We start from the raw sequence: 17711 nt of genomic DNA, 5'->3' as shown, positions 1-17711 counted from the left end.
CACAGTAATAATGTACCGTAAACAAAAACCTTTTGGAGAAGCTCCATTATGAATTATTAGTGCAACAGCTGTTTCAGTAGGTCGGGGATGCGGCCTGGCCACTTTTGTCTCGTCGCAGCCTTGTATTAGAGGAGGGTATGATATTATATATCTAGCATTATAAATATCGTGGTTATCATAATTAAGACATTGTTTATGTTCCATCAATAAATGATACTATTAAAACTAAAATAAATATATAAATTAAAACTGTATGTAAACATACCATAGTGTCAAGAAACCTTTACAGACAATTTTAAAACCTCTGACTAAAATTTCCCTTCATGCATTTCAGGTACGAATATGTGAACCGGAGATGCATAACAGAAGAGGAGTGCTTCAACGCAACTAGACAGCAGAAGAAATCTCTGTATGACAAGCAGTTTGTCCCTTTCGTCATCTTCAACGGGACTTGCACTGACCACTGCCCGGCTGGGTACCAGCTGGATGACGAGGCAAGAAGTTGCATTCCCTGCCGAGGGAAATGTAACAAGACTTGTCAAGGTGGCAGCATTGACAACATAGCAGCAGCTCAAAAACTAAGAGGCTGCACACTCATTGCTGGCTCTATAGAGATCAACATTCGCTCAGGCAAACCGAAGATCATTGCCCAAGAACTAGAAGAGAACCTGGGAGATATCCAAGAGATCACAGGGTTCTTGAAAATCGTCCGTTCCTCGCCCATTGTGAATCTCCACTTTCTAAAGAACCTCATGACTATTCGCGGTGAACACGAAGAGAACTACGCCATGCTCGTCCTAGAAAACCAAAACCTCCAGGAATTGTGGGATTGGGACACAAAGCCCAACTTTAAAATACTTAAAAACAGACTTTTCTTTCATTATAACCCCAAATTGTGTTTACATCACATTATGAAACTTATTGACATTGTGCATCAGACAAATGTAACGGATGTTGAAGTTTCAAAAGAATCGAATGGTTACAAGTTTCCTTGTAATGCTGCAACCATAGTTTTATCGGTTAGATACAAGTCTTCAAACACTATTCAAATCCACATTCCTACTCTCGAGGTTCATTCGGAACATTCCTTTCTTCGGTATGTGATTTATTACACAAAAGATCCTGGGAAGAATATTTCAAAGTTTGATGATCTCGACCAATGCTCAGATTATGGATGGATGTCAAAAGATATATCTATAAACACTAGAGAACATCCTTCGCTGTTGGTGAACTTGACCAACTTGGAACCTTACACTCAATATTCTTTCTATGTCACTGCATTCACAGTTGACAAAATTGTGGCTACCAGTGAAATCCAAACTGACAGAACTGATGCATCAAAACCATCAGAGTTACTCTCTGTAAATGTAATTGCCAAATCGAGTTCTGAAATTTTTGTATCGTGGAAGCCTCCGAGACAGGTGAACGGAAAACTTGAAAAATTCATAATTACGTGGTCTGCATTAGAGAGAGATGATTCACTTTTGAAGCTTCGTGATTATTGTAAGAATCCAATGACTTACATAACCAATCTTTCACCATTAAAACCTGAGGTCACTAACAGAACAGCCACTAGAAACAATACTTGTTGTATAAAAGAAAAAGAAATTCCAAAAGATGGATACGATCAACTGTGCTCAAAAAGCCACTATTACATGGTTCCATCTGCAGTGAGTGATATTGAACCTAGAATGTCTTGTGAGGCATATTTCAACAATTATTTAAGAACCACTGAACTCATCGTTAAAGATGATATACGGGAAAGAAGACCAGACACTTCAATATCGTCGAAGCTTAGAGAAGTGTCTGAAATTGTGTATCTTAATGATAAACTCAACGTAAATAAAATAAGCTTAACCCCAAACAAAGAAGTCAAACCTAATACCGTGCAATTGTCTGCTGTAGAGAGGAATTTTACAATCATTGGCTTAAAGAATTATCAAGACTACATCGTTACAATTGAGGCTTGCCGAGAAAAGGATTATGCACTTCCAAGTGATGTGAATGATGGTAACACATGTAGTAAGAGGGATATTGTTGTAGTACGGACTGAGCAAGACAAAAAGGCTGATATTATTTCTAACGGGATCGCACATGAGGTTGTAAACAGGACGTTACATGTTACTTGGAGTTCTCCTTCCCATCCGAATGGTTTGATTGTTGCATATGAGTTAGAGTATAAACAGAAAGATGTAATTTATTCAAAATCAGTTTCGTATTGTATTTCCTACATGGAATACAAACTTAATAAACATAGCTATATGGTCGTAGATTTACTTCCTGGAAATTACGAGTTTAGAATTCGAGCAATCTCACTTGCAGGAAGAGGACCATTTACAGCATTTAGAAGTTTTACAGTCCCAAGACCATTCACAGTTCCTGAATACTCCATAGCATTAGCACTTACTGTTTTCACAATGTTTGTAGTAATAATAGTGATGCTAACATTACAGTTTTTTAAGAACAAGAAACCTAACCTAGACTTACTAATAGCTAATGTTAATCCTGACTACGCAAGTATCCTAGACCAATGGGAGGTGTCAAAAGAAGACCTAGTTTTAGTAAAAGAAATCGGTTCTGGAACCTTTGGAAAAGTATTTGAAGGTCGTTTACAACCGAACAACAAACCTTGTGCGGTGAAAACTGTGAATGAGAACACTTTCGCCTATGACAGAAAACTTTTCCTCAACGAAGCCTCAATAATGAAGTCTGTATCCGGAACGTACCACATAGTTCAACTTTTAGGTGTCGTCTCAAGAGAAAAGCCCCCTTTGGTCATCATGGAGCTCATGAACGGAGGTGATTTAAGATCATTCTTGATATCTTCAAGATCTGAAGATCCTCCAAATGACATTGCAAAGTTTAAAATCGCGGCTCAGGTTGCAGACGGTATGTGCTTCATGGAGGCGAAGAAATTTGTCCATCGTGACCTTGCAGCAAGGAATTGTCTCGTCAATAGAGTGGGGGAAGGAGGTTTGGTGGTGAAGATCGGAGACTTTGGGATGACTCGTGATGTCTACGAGACAGACTACTACAGGAAAGGAGACAAGGGTCTGTTGCCCATCAGATGGATGGCACCTGAGAGTTTGAAGGATGGATTATTTACCAGTCACTCAGATGTGTGGAGTTATGGTGTTGTCCTTTGGGAAATAGTGACATTAGGGGAACAACCGTACCAAGGATCTAGCAATGAGACAGTTCTACGGGAAGTCATGGCTGGACGTTTGAGGCTTCAGATCCCTTCCTACTGTCCTGACCCACTCAAGAACATTATGAGAGCGTGCTGGAGAATCAGATCTGCTCACAGGATAAACTTCATGAGAACAGTCGGGTCTTTAGAGTGCTTCGTGGATGAAGAGTTCAAAATGGTTTCTTATTACCACAGCGACGAAGCCACAAACACGAGACAAACGATGCCAGACTACGTAGAAATGTTTTCCGTGGAGGATCCATTGCTTTCAGAAGAAGAAGAGCCATATGAAATGAACGGTATTACGATGAACGGTGGAATAACATTACTAATGAATAAACACAATGGCAGGTTTCCTCTACAATTTAATTCTGTTGAAGATCTTGATTCATTGGAGGAGGTGTAGTGAGTATTGTTACGACCAGTATTTGTATTTTTACTTTTATGTACTTCATAGCTATTTGTACACAATGTAAACAATGTTCCTTGTAAATCAGTACATGTATATAAACACAAAAAACCTACGTTCCTAAATGTAAAAACTTATTTTAATTTTATTGAGCGGTTTTTACTTATTTTGTTTATACCAAAGCAACACAAGTATATGAGTTATGTTTGTAAATTTGGATTTTTGTACATATTAACTTCCTTTTTAGTTCAGTAGTCATCTATCTCTGAGTTTGATCATGCATAAGATTTCTGTGAGGTACCTACCTTTGTGTTCTCTGAGAGGAAAGCCCAAAGATACTTTTTAATGCTTTGAATTATTTGATCTGAAATGGCAACCATAGGAAGCAAGGCAATTTAAGCCAAGTGTGAATGGAGAAGTGTGTAGGATGAGATAAAATAATTATTATTTCATCTTTACCATCACTCTCTAATACTTGTGTTATTTAACAAATAAAAAATATTTGCTTGCTAAAATAATTTAAAGTAAAACTCAACAATACCCCTCAGTAAGTGGTTGATTGCAATTGTTATTTTGTAGTTTTTTTTTACAGTCAACAGATAAAACAATGAATATTTTAAAATAATGAGTTTAGCTTAGAAAATACACGAACAAAATATAAAAAAATACATACTTCATAAGTTAAAAGCCAACCAATTGCATTCTTATGAAATGGCTGCTATGGTCTCTATATTAAATGTAAATGTAATGATTTAAATAGAAAAAATATTTTCTTATTCTTGAATGTAAATAAACTATTCATATTGTGTTAACAGTGTGCCTTTCTACTGTACAACATTTGTACTAAGGGTAAAACAATTATCTGTTTAACATTTTGATCTTTTGTAAATTTTATTCTCCATAGCATAGTTTTAATTTTATAAAGCTATAGCTTTTAGCTGCTAGTTTGTTTTACACTTATAATGATAAAATTATATTGTAAAAAATATAGTTTTATATCAAATTTAAAAAAAGTATTACTATCCTTGTAAACTACGATTTTGAAAATATTATTTCCCCGTGAATACCAATTGAAGAACTTTAACTCAAATTGATCAAATGAGTAGGAATTTGCTTATTTAACTTGTTTTTATTAGGAGTTTTTTTTATGGAGTTTACACATAACACAATACCGGTGCGAGATTGATATTTTCATTTAACTTTTTACTGGTAGTACTGTATACAATAATAGTTTTAGCGAATTTCCCATATATTAGCAAATTTCCCATATATTAGCAAATTTCCCATATAGGGAATAAGCTATTACCGTAGGTCTCATGGTAAGACCTGGACCCGGGACCGATTTAGTTTTTCGTTTTGAGGTCCCCAGAGGCCAAAAACACCATCCGTTCAAATTCATATATATATATATATATATTTATATATGTGTCCGTTAGCGCGATAACTCGAGCAAAACGGATCCGATTTTGATGAAATTTGGTATAAACGTGTAAACCTACATTTATTCGAACGAGTTCGCGAACCAGCATGATCGGACTATGGGAACAGGGGTTTATGGGGGGTTTTATGGGGTAAAAATGGGTTTTCTAATTTTTCACCCTGAAAACATACAATTTTGCAATTTCTTTCTAAACCATTTTGTAGAACTTAAAAAAACAAATAATTTAGTATATTGAAGCATTGTTGCATGAATAACGGTTACGGAAAAATCGCAAAATAATGTAAATTTAAAATTACCATGTTATTCTTATGCAGAATAAATACAGTGTTGTACCTTGCTTGTGTATGGACATATATTAATGAAATTTTGAAATTTTGTTTACTTCATACTGAGCTATTAATATTTCAATAAAACCCCCCTATACACTGAAGAAATTCCCTGTAGCAGCAAACCTAAGTACTCATTAGTATTAATGATGTTTAAATAAATCTGACAATTTTAAGGGAACAATTTAGTGGAATTCCAGCTGTGTATATGGAAATTCGCTTAGTCTGCAGGTTTGCTGCGGCGGGGGTATTTTTTTTCTGGTATAGATATTTTTAGATCAGTTTCTATTATATATTCAGTTATTTGAGAAATAGGTAAAAATATCACTTGTATTTTTAATTTCAAAATATGTATTTCACGAATGCTTGTTTATTTTCAAATACTTTTACCATTTGTATTTTATTTAACACAAAATTATTGTTCTAAGCTTCAAATTGTAAACTCTTCCTCATAATCAATTAAAATTTAACGTTTATGGTTTGTTGGCATATTTTTGTTCTAAGTATCCTATTGAAAAATATATTTTGTTAGATTTCCCCCCTACATACTTCTCGATTAGATTTATTGGTAGAAGGTTTATTTGTTGTTTTTTATATCGCAAGCTTATGTAAGACCTACGTTTTGCTTACCCTTTAAATGCTGATAAAAAATTATTGTTTTATAAATCCTCAAAATAATTTTCTCGTATTTAGAGGAAAATATATTAACTTCAAACTCATGCTCCAAGGTGGTTTGTTAAATCCTTTATGATTGTGCTTACACAAAAATACTGGCCCTGACAGTTTTAAGTTCTTGTATAAAAATTTTAAATTTCATGTATAACAGGATAGCATTTATATTTATCCTGGTAATTAATTTTTATGAATAGTTTTAAATGTTTTGGAGAATCGGTCAAAAAATTTAGTCAGTGTTGGATGTTTCAGTGTGTCATAAATATTGTATAAGTGTGCCACACTGTTCTTCTCAGTGTCTTTTGATATTTAATTCCACTCTTCAGGTCCTTGTGAAGATTATGAATAATAATTATGTTCATATCACATCACTAATATGTTTTATTCATATTGTTCTAATTCAGTTTGGCGCTGATAACTTGAAAGTGTAAAAAAGAAAGCAGGGCAGTGAAATTTAAGCTCTGGTGCAAAAATTGCAAATAAAAAAGCACTTGGACTGATTACACCATTGTATTGTTTCCTTTTGTTTTTAAATTGTGATTTCCATCTTCCAATTATTTTAAGCTTTTGATCCATCCCTCTTAAGACTATTTATAAAGAGGAAAATAAATAAAGCATAGGAAATATTATATTGTTATATCTAATTTTTGTGTTGCGAGGATTTGAAGCTTTTGCGTTTTGTGTAACTGTTGTTAGTGTTGGCTTATTATTGTTACCATTTATTGTATTCCTCATAATACACACTGTGTAAGGTGCCAAATGTGTACAAGTAATTTGTTATATATTTTTCTATGTTTTCATAAATAAACATAAAACTTGACAACAGTTTTTTTTTACTTCCTACACTTTCTAATTTAAAAATCATTAGTAAAAGCATTAACAGCATAAAGTAATACATTTGAAGGCTGGATTTCTGAAAATGCATTACCGTTGAGTATTGGATCAATAGTCAATGGTATTACTTAAGAGAAACTTAAGTACTTAAATGACAAACAGTTTTCTTCTTCCACCTCTTTCAAGGTTTGTTTACCGCCAAAAATAATCTATATTAACAATACTAATACTGAATATGTTTTGCAGTTTAACTATGAATAATTTTGTATTCGTTAAAGACAACAGGTTTTCTAGATTTGTTAGCACAATATAAACAAGGACACACAATAACTTTTTTTATAAATACAATTCCCATACAAACTTACAATTAAATAATAAGTCCCCAATATAGATGCTTGTTGCTTGTACATTTTTCTGAACACATGTAAGATTGTAAATAATTTTTAGTTATGTCGCTCCGTAAAATAGCCATGGTAAAGTTATTGGCACACATTTATTCACTTGTGCGACAGTGAATGTTTGCATAAGTGTGTCTGTGTGGTGTGGTGGTGGTTATAAATTGTCTACACATTGATCAGTGATAACACAATGATGTCACAAGGTCGATCACTGTAGTTGTGATTATGTTTGTCAGAAGCACATCAGTGCCTGCTTCCTTAATTGTTACAACTGAATTGAAAATTTTAATGGAAAAAAGATACCCCCATTGCAGCAAACCTGCACAATGAGCGATTTTCTATTTGCCTAAATGGATTTCCCCAAAAAGGACAGATTCATTCCCTATTAAAATATTAAATAACATGAGATTTATAGGGGTAATAATCTGACATATTTTAAAGTTGAAATTGTAGTGAACGGGCAAATGGAAGTTCGTTTAGTCTGCAGGTTTTCTGCGGAAGGGTATTTTGGTTTTGGGGAGGAACGACTCGTAAAATTGTTATTCAATTCAATTTTTATCACAATGTGTAAATGATATATTAAACTGCGATTTTGTCTCTATATATGGTTGTCTATTAGTTATTAATTGGCTATTTTTTTTGTTATTCTTGGCTAATGATAGTAAATTGGAAACCAGTCATTAACACCAACCAGTTTCAATGCACCACAATTAGAATGCTACGATTTACAAGTACTGTATCTACTCTGTAATCTGGTTCCAGCTCTCCCATAAACATCAATCACTGTAATGAATGGGACTAATGGTCTTTAGCCCAGGCTCTATATTATTCTCTACTGTATCAAACTGACATATTTACTGAAACATTATATGATATTCTTTTTGCAAATTTTCCATATTGTGAATAATATATTGCCACAGGTCTCACCAAAGGTACTAGACCCATGATAGATTTTTATTAAGATGTAAAAAAAAGCTCAAATAAAAATAATAGTTTTTCCAACGTTTATTTTAGTGATTTCGCGAACCAGCATTATCAGACCATGGGAATGGGGCTTTAATAGTATACAAATGAGAATCCCTCATGTTTCACACACAAAATATAAAATTTTGCAATTTCTTTCAAATCGATTTTGTTAAAAAAAAGATCTACATTGAAGAATGTGTACAAAAAAACGGCTTATTGTTAACGGATAAAATGGAAAAAACTCCTAAATTTAAAATTCCTATGTTTTGTTTACAGAGAATATGTAAATTGTTGAAGTTTGTTTCAAGTCTCATTTATTAAAATTTATTTAAAACTTAAACAAACCAATATAAAAATCAATAGTTACAATAGAATAAAAGATTTTAAACGATGCAGTATAAAAACGAACAAGTTTCGATATTTATCGTTATTCATCCGATAATATATTGTAGGTTCTCTGCGGAAGTCTACCCCTTATTATGTAGCAGGGGAAATAAATTCATATTTAACCAACAGAGAGACTCTTGAATTTGTAAACTGAGTAGAAGCATTTTGGGGACTAAACTAACCAATTGAGTGCAAATGTATCAACTAGATCACTAGATACATATCTGTCGTGCGATTGGTGTCAGCGATATTCATAGAGAGCTCTGGTTGTATCTTTATCCTATAATCCAACTTTTTACTAGATATATTATGTGTATTTACACAGTTATTATTTTAATAGTTTCGCAAACATTATGCACGAACAATATTCAAGAGTTCAGTAATCATTGTCCTCTATGTACTCTAAGATAACACTTATATTTGGGGTTGTGGGAATATTTTGAAGTTAAAGCAAGTAATAGTTTCAAGTTTCGGAACTACAACGAATTCCCTTTTGTGATAGGCCTATCAATTAGCAATTAATTACTCTAATTACCCTACTACTGGTGATTGTTTTTCTGATGTTATTGGCTTACCAAAGGTGGCACGGTAAGATCCGGGGCAGATTTACTTTTCCATTTTGTTAAACTCTCTCGCCAGTGGCCAAAAATACTATTCGTTGAAAATTTGGTATAAACCATGTATATATATATATATATTTTTATCATATATTTCTACATAATTTTTTTTTTTTATTTTGGCGAATAGAACTACTATGATATTAAGATCATAAATGAAAGACAACTGTTCATCTTGAAATTAAAATACTATCTTGAAGTTAAATTATGTGTCGAGTCTATTTATAAAATTTAAATTGAAGTTTAAAGGCCACGGAGAAATTTTTAACTTAAAATGTCTACGTTATTCTTATAGACAAAGTAAACTGATGTTGTAGTTTTCTTGTTATTTGTAAATTAATTTTTAAAAATTTGGCAAATATATTAATTTCTACTAAACTATTGACATTTTAATAAAAAAATAACTTTATTACCTTCCCTGTAGCAGCGAACCTAAGTACTCATTAAACCAAAAAATGTGGGAAAGTTATAGAGAAAATCAAATCAAGCAAATGGAAATTCACTTTGTCAACAGGTTTTTAGCGGCGGGAGAACAACGTAGGCGTCGCTGATCTCAATACTACCTATTCAATATTCTGCACTTAATTTTAACTATGAAATTTAGGTCAGTGGTTGTCTTTTATTAAACCTTCATAGCTTTTTAAGACTTTTATTAATTTATCGCATGATTAAATTCCTGTTAGATATGCAGTATAAAAACGCACTAGCCCCATTGTTGGAGAAAGCTATTATTGAAAGTGTTTAATGAACACATTTAAAGGTTTCATCATGCAAATAAAGTTTTTAAATTAATCGTGTCAATGATATTACATATAGCTTCAATAATACATATAACGTTGTAGCCCGTAGACTAGTAAAAATAAAAACTATAATAAAATAAAAGTTGTACTAGTTTTGTAAAAACATAATTCAAAATAAAAATACTGCAGTGTGACATCTAAAAGCACGTCCACACCATGTAGCACAGAGTATAGTCTTGAAAAAGGAATATTATGAGAAAATGAGGTTACATCACTATACACTTCACTTACACAAATTATTTGGGCTCAGTCTCAGTCTCTAATTATTGTCTCCACTCTCCACATTCTTAAGAAAACAATATAATTATCACAAAAACATAAATATGAAAACGAAAACTTAACTTATGGTGCAGCAAACATTTACCGTATAACTCTATTTCTCTGTCTTTAAAATGAAATGATGGTTGTAACAATTTATAAATTTTACTGCCTTTACTTTTGTAACTGTAATCACTCCTGCTTTAATATCCCTAGTTTCTTCCACTGCAGTGTAGGTCAATCTGTTCAAAGTCTATTCTTTTATCACTTCACTTTCAAAAATATTGTCACACTTTGCAATCTTTGTTGGGCTGGTTGGTGATGGCATCTCCCCTTTCCCCATCCCTAATCCCTATTCCTATCCCTAACCTAATATGGTGAATTAACGGGAAATAAGCCATGATATGATGTAAATAGTGTATATAATTATAAGTCTAAAGTTATCTCAATGTAGGTAAATTTTTGATCTGGATAACATTACAAATTTTTATTCACCTAAATTTCCCCATAGTAGTATTTTAACCAGTAAATAATTTAAAATCGATTGAGGCGTCAAGATAAACCTTTGTTTTTTAGTGTGTGAACCACATACAAACAGCTGAAGCTACAGCGATGAGACGAAACGAAAGTGTAGTTGAAAGCTTCAAAGACAAATTTTTGTGCCCTAATAAATGAATAGATTTTAAAACTTTATTTCAACTAGTTGGAGATAAATAACAGAGGACATTATTGAAAACATTCAAAACAGTCCTCATGTATCAATTACCTTTTTCTTAACATTTGGTTAACTTTATCATGATTTCAAAATCATTAGGCCTATTCAAATACTAAACTAGTGCCAAAGAAACCCTTTGATTCTTAGAAAGAGAAAACGAAAAGGTGAACAAAGTCCGCCTCTGAAGTGAAAGGCGAGTTGGGCCCATCTTGATAAAGTTTTTTGAAAATCGAGTAACAGCTTGATTCCCCAAGAATGTTTCTTAAAGGGCCCTATTACACTAGGTCACCAGGCGACGTCACCGGTGGCGTCACCGGTGACCTGACTGGTTGGTGGGCAATGGTTCTTAGGGTGTAATAGAAGCATCGGGTCCACCCAACGAACAGTGAAGGAGCGGAAGTGCCGCAAGCTTGTGCTATATTATGATGATTGACTTTGTTTCTTGCGAGACTCAACTATTTCATCCAATTAATATTCCTAGGTAGAAATATGTCCAATTGTATGCAACTTCATTATTTGTTCTTTATTTTACACATACACAAGCTCTTAAATAATTCTTTCTGATGTTCGCATAATTTTAACACCTGTTTACTGTATTAAAAGCAACGTCTAATTTAAAATCTACGTTGCCGACAGATTAGTTGAGCGAGTATATACGATAGGTGGCAGAGTAACACGGTATAAAATTGTAGAGTTCATATTAACATAGTTGTTTTTAGCCAACACGACAAATATTTCCGTTTCAACTCAATCCTCGCCGACATCGCTGTCTTCTGCATCTGGGGGACAGAACGCAAAAGGCTGTTAACAGTAATCATGTCAAATTTGGATAGTATAAGTCGTTATTTTTGATCTCCCATAAAAATCACTGTAAAATAAGTGGCCTCCGCCCACACAGCACAGAATATCCACAGGATATCCCACACAGTTCCCAAACGTCCCAAAAAATGCCATGGGATATAGGAATATCCCTAGGATATTCCTGGGGTATGCCCATTTCAGTTAGTAATTAATTTAAACTTTTTTAGGGTTTTTGATCAATGGACGGTAATATCATTGGCATATCCCTAGAATATCCACGATATCCTTTTTTCATAATTTGTAAAATCCACTAAGAATTTAAGTATTTCTCAAGATATGCTACAGAATACTGCTTTAAAGGTAATGTTTATAATGTTTTTTTTTTCAAACGATAATGTTTCTTACTTAATTACTTAGTTGTACTTAGTAGTATTTAATTACTTAATTGCTGTAAATATATTCGTTCTTATGCTGAGAAGATCCGTGGAAGATCCCTGAGAAATCCCCGGGACCACCCCACACAGCACAGGATATTCCTAGGATATCCTGACCAGTTCACACATATCCCACAGACATTCCTGGATTTGAGAATGTCCCTAGGATCACTGTAGGATATTGCACATATCCCACACAAACAAATGCATTTTGGGTATTTCCTTTGGGACTTCCTATAAATATTCTCGGTACCGGTATGCTACATTAAAACTTATTTTAAGGCATTGGATGTATTTTTTAAGGTGATAAGTGCTTGAGAAACGTAAAAAAGGATTTCAATATTATTTTGAATTAACAATAACGCTAATGATTTATAAACATTTATTAAGTTTTCCGATCATATCCATAAGATATCCTTTGGATATCTGTAGGAATTCCCCGTCGGACAAAGCTCCGCAGAATAATTATCCAACTTAAATTATTCACCTTTTTATAATATACCTGCTTTAAATTGGTAATACTAATAATACTCGTACTAATAATAATAATGCAAATATATTTTTTAAATTAAGATTCTTTAACTTCTTTGAGAAAATTTTATTAGTTGAACAATTTAAGGGGAAATATTAATTAATTATAACAATTATAGTAACATTACTAATGGTATTCTATTAATCTATTTAAATACCAGTATCTTATCCAACTCCCAGAAAAAAATTCAACAAACTTGATTCCTAAACAGAATCAGTATCAAAAATATTTATTTGCGACCATTGCAGCTGTCGGCTCCTCTTTAACCGCTTAAAACTCATAATATCATCAACGATCACAGATAGCTCAGAGGTGGTAAGATTAGAGGTTCAAATAAGCTTAAGGTCTCAGGTTCAAGACCCGTCTGAGGATTTTTTTTTTTCAAAATTTGTTTTCATGAACTTTTAGTAAAATGGAAATACTCCACTGATAATTATTGTGCTTTCAGACTTGTGATAATTGTGCTTTATTATTTTGTGTTTTTATGTTTGATATCCTGATGGGATATCCCAGGGATCAAGATTTGGGATGACATAGGGATATCCCAGAGCCAGGAAGTTCCCCAGGAAAACTTTGAGGGATTCACAGAGTTTTAATAGGATTGTCATAGCTGTCATAGTATATTGTCATAGTCCAGTGACCAATCTTTCGTAAATACAATACACGAATAACATTAGCTCATCGATCTCTATTATTACTATTAGCTGTTTCCAAACAAAACAGCTGTTACAACACCACTTGCGACGTTGCCACTTCGAAGGAACAAGGAAGCGGCCTGGAGTTAAAGGTGGTGGTGCTTCAAGCGAGAAGACTCCAACCACGGCCGCCTTAACTCCAGGCCGCGGCCTTCGAAAAGACAACGTCGCAATTAAGTGGTGTTGTAACAGCTGTTTTGTTAGGAAGCAGAATGGTATTTGTGTATTTACAAAAGATTGGTTACTGGACTATGACAACATTGACTCCGCTTAACATTTACAGATATAGATTTTTAATTCATATTGTTTCGGTTTTCAATTCTGTGTGTTTTATTTTCAATATTTTAATAAAATTATGTTCATCAATTTAAATTTAAATCAATAGAGTGCAAATTAATGAGCTGATGTCACCTTTCTGTCATGTTATCTTATGTCACTAAACAACACCACTTGCGATGTTGCCAATTCTACCAGGCCACGGCCTGTTGTAGTAAAAGGTGGCCGTGCTCCAACCCAACCCTTCTCACAACTATCCCATCAAGGCCTTAGAATCCTACTAAATCCGATCTATTAACAGGACACGACAAAAAACTAAAACCAAAATGAAATAAGCCACCAAACTAAAACAAAACCTTGAACAATACTAACATAAAAACTTACCAAATAAACTAGAAAACCACGGAATCGTCAAATTAATTAGTGCACAACGAGGCTGCATATAAATAATATTAAACAAGATAAAAAAAATTCTACGCTAATTCCATACACCAGCTGAGCAGAGCAGAATGTCGTCTGGTCGTCGTCTGCTGGGGATTTTGGTTGGCGTTGCGTTGGCTGCTTAGTGCACTGCGTAGCTGCTGGCGCTGGCTGGGTAGCTGCATAGACAAAAAGAATTAAATATAGACCGTCAGCTGTGCTGCGGTTACCGTAGGTTCTGGCGCACACCGCTTGGAGCACCACGGTAGTTACGGCGTACGCGCTACGTAAACTACAGCGGTGTGCGCCGGAACCTATGGTAACCATGGCAACCGCAGCACGGCTGACAGTCTATATTTCATTCTTTTTGTCTATGGTAGCTGCAAGCTGCTTTGCTTTGCTTTGCTGAAGCTCTATTTTCAGTCGCTGTTTTTACGTTGTAGTTGTAGAAGGATTTTTGTTTTTGTTTTGTAGCCGACTTATTGTTTTTGTGTAAGCTACTTTCAAGGAAAGCAAGAAACGTAATTTGAGGCTGAAGAAAGATCCAGACAAGGTCGTTAGTTATTGGCCTTTGTTTTCGTTTCAGTGGTAGGATTGTGAAGTGTGTACCAATTCAATTCAATTAATTTTTTAATTGTAATTCAATCAAAATGATAAAATCCAGAAGTAAACGTGGGCCTTAGTGGTTTTTGTTTGTTACGTAGGCGAAACTCTCTTGGGGTTTAGGTTGTATAGAACTTTCCAACCTAGAAGTATTCATTTGAGGTTAGGAATACACTCAGTGATTTGTCTATAATGGCACCAGATGATCCTGATGTTCTAGGGCTTTGGGAAAGGGATAGAGTTCTTGGAACTGGAGGTTTTGGAATTGTTACCTTATGGAATAACAGAAAAACCGAAGACAAAGTGGGTAAGTAATGACATTGTTTTACTCACAAGAACATTTAGGCCTAAATTACTCAACAGATAATTTACTGCTGTCTCATAGGCTAAATAACACAAACCGGCATGCACGGAGAGCACCTTGTCTTTTTTGGTTTCCGATAGCGAACCAGCAACTAAGTTCTAGCCAACAACAAAACAAAAGTTTCCATTCGTCCAACAATTACATATATCCACATCATCTTTTAAACCATGAATCAACCGGTTCCCTACATTATGTCCGAACGTGACTTACAGACACAATCAGAATGAAAATTAATCAAATATTTGAGCTGCGTCCGCCTTTACTACTCCACTTACTTTGAACTAACATGGAGACAGTTCTAAACAAAAAAAAACTAACAAAGAAACCACCAACCAATCAGAATGCTACACACTGTTTCACCACAACCAGTAGCAATGCAGCAACAGCTCACTGTAGGCCTACCACAATTAGGCCTACTCCTAGTATCCCCGCAATTATAGGTAGCCTACTTGAAATCTCACTGTATTTCCTGCAAATTCCCGGTTTCAATAGGAAAGTATTGTGCATTAAAATTCAACATTCAACATGTAGCTCTTAGGAACTATTAAACATCTAGCGGAAAAATAAGTGTTGATTATAAAATGAAACTGTCCTATAGGCCCTACTAACCAAACTGGCTGTATGATTTCATAAATCGGCTTAAAAAAAGGAAAGGCACGTGGGGAAGGCAGGCCAGACATTATGAAGATTTGGAAACATGTTTGCTTATTGTTGGAACTATCAGTTTGCTTTTTGACAAGTTAGGTAGTTTATTCAACAGAAATCAGAAATATATATTAGAGTAGGCCTACCTACTCTACTGGCGGTTCAATTCAACTATGTCCATTTTCTTTTAAAACTGGTGACAACTTTTATCACGAGGATAGATTTAATAGTTTTATCAAGGTCGCATAGTCCAAGGTAGTATCAAGTAAATTTTATTATTCAATAAATTGCTCTACAGGACAAACGGTAATTTCTAAAAAAAAACTTACCTTCCAGCTATCAAGAAATGTCGGTGGGGTGTAGACAGTCTGATGACGGCCACTCACAGAGAGAGGTGGGCCCGAGAGGTTGACATTATGCAACGTCTGTCTCACTCCAACGTCGTCAGAGCCATCCCTGTTCCCTCAGACCTGCTAGGGCTCGCTTCCGAACTACCGTTGTTGTGTATGGAGTTCTGCTCTGGAGGGGATCTTCGACAGGTTAGGTTATTCAAGTTGAAATACCATATTTCTTTGACTATGAAAATATAGGACTACCATGTGAAGGGTCAAGGTTATTAAAATTTTTGTGAGGATAGCAGGCTTACCTGAATGGGAAAGATGCCAAACTGGCTCAAATGTAAAATGACTTAAAATGCCTGGAGTCCAAAGAGGTCAAATGCTATGACTCTCTCCCATTCAAGCAAGCCTGCTATCCTCAAAACAAATAATATTTTATACTGTAAGGGACTAGGATACCCCCTTACAGATATAGGGGGTATGTGCCCTGTGTTGTGTCATGTACAGGTTGATTTTAATCGGCGTTGCACTGGCAATAGATCAGCAACCACCCCACCTACTGTCCCTTCATTATAAAACTACCGTATATTAAGTTTACACCGGGTTTTTCAAAGTTTAAACTACGTCACATCGAGAACGTTGTGTTGCAGGAGGAGTTAAATGGTATGAAAAAGACTGGCTAAAAGAGATAATTTCTAGTGTAAAATTTTTTTTATCACAATTTTATTTACAATCTGTTCATTTTTTGAATATTTAGCAAATACAATTACAACTATATTAATAAAGCGTTAGTTAGTCTGGCCGATACGGTGATAGCCGTGAAATGGCTTCTGGCTGTTAACAAGGATTGACTACCCTTAACCTAGCTTGATGGCAATTTATTTAATTAAGAGGTTTTTACAAAACTATTCCCAATTTTTAATGCTGGAAATCCATTGCTGGCTATTAACTCATAACTCCCTTTCAAATTTAAGTAGCTCATTAAATAGCCTAACAAACATTAGACATAGCTATCAACAAGAATTTACAAACTTAGACCCAGGTGAATGGGGCGATGGGGGTTTCTTTAATTTTGAAGCCTTGACTGTTGATGTTATTGATTAGGCTACTTAATTGTGCATATCCATTGCTAGTGATAATATAACACTGCATCAAATTTTGCTGTTATTAGTCACAGTCTACAATGAATAAACATTACGGAACCCAGCTCAAATCATTCATAATATACTTATTGACATCGTATTAAATTGAACACAAAATATTGTATTGGCTTTGGAGTTAGTATTGTTCTCATTTCCTCTTTATTAGACATTTTATATATTATCTAATTTTTTTTGGTAATTAAGAGCAATCAATTACAATTAAATGAGGCTAAAGTATAGTCTACTACTATAACCAGTACAGTAAAAGTAAACAATAAGTACATTGCACAAGTAAACAAAATTTCAGTTTTAACATAAGGTCAACTTGTGTTTTAGTCAAGCTAGCCTATTTAGTTTTAGCTGTCACAACTATTATATAGGTAGGTTGTTCACAAATATTATTCTGACAACACAATAAATAAAGCCAAAGTATTGTAGAAGTTTACCA

General features: G+C 34.3%; 2 protein-coding genes across 5 annotated transcripts in view; both read left to right on the top strand.

Annotated features, from left to right (window-relative positions):
- LOC128985546 (insulin-like peptide receptor) overlaps nt 1-5107 on the top strand; it is a 109137-nt gene extending 104030 nt beyond the window's left edge. For all 4 annotated transcript variants that reach the window (XM_054405139.1, XM_054405140.1, XM_054405138.1 and 1 more), the window contains one exon: nt 335-5107. In XM_054405139.1, coding sequence (XP_054261114.1) covers nt 335-3596 — 3262 coding nt within the window. In that variant the 3' untranslated portion in view covers nt 3597-5107. The remainder of the gene's footprint in view (nt 1-334) is intronic.
- A 9426-nt stretch (nt 5108-14533) lies between these two features.
- Nucleotides 14534-17711, top strand: part of LOC128985549 (inhibitor of nuclear factor kappa-B kinase subunit alpha) — a 32669-nt gene continuing 29491 nt past the window's right edge. Inside the window, exons 1-2 of the mRNA XM_054405145.1 lie at nt 14534-15081; nt 16120-16322. Coding sequence (XP_054261120.1) covers nt 14967-15081; nt 16120-16322 — 318 coding nt within the window. The 5' untranslated portion in view covers nt 14534-14966. The remainder of the gene's footprint in view (nt 15082-16119; nt 16323-17711) is intronic.

This window comes from Macrosteles quadrilineatus, unplaced genomic scaffold (genome assembly GCF_028750875.1).
Source record: "Macrosteles quadrilineatus isolate MER2022 unplaced genomic scaffold, UCM_ALF_1.0 Scaffold_2__2_contigs__length_208266976, whole genome shotgun sequence".
Taxonomy (NCBI): Eukaryota; Metazoa; Arthropoda; class Insecta; order Hemiptera; family Cicadellidae; genus Macrosteles; species Macrosteles quadrilineatus.
The sequence above is the reverse complement of the archived record's forward strand: the minus strand, read 5'-3'. Positions and strand labels throughout refer to the sequence as shown.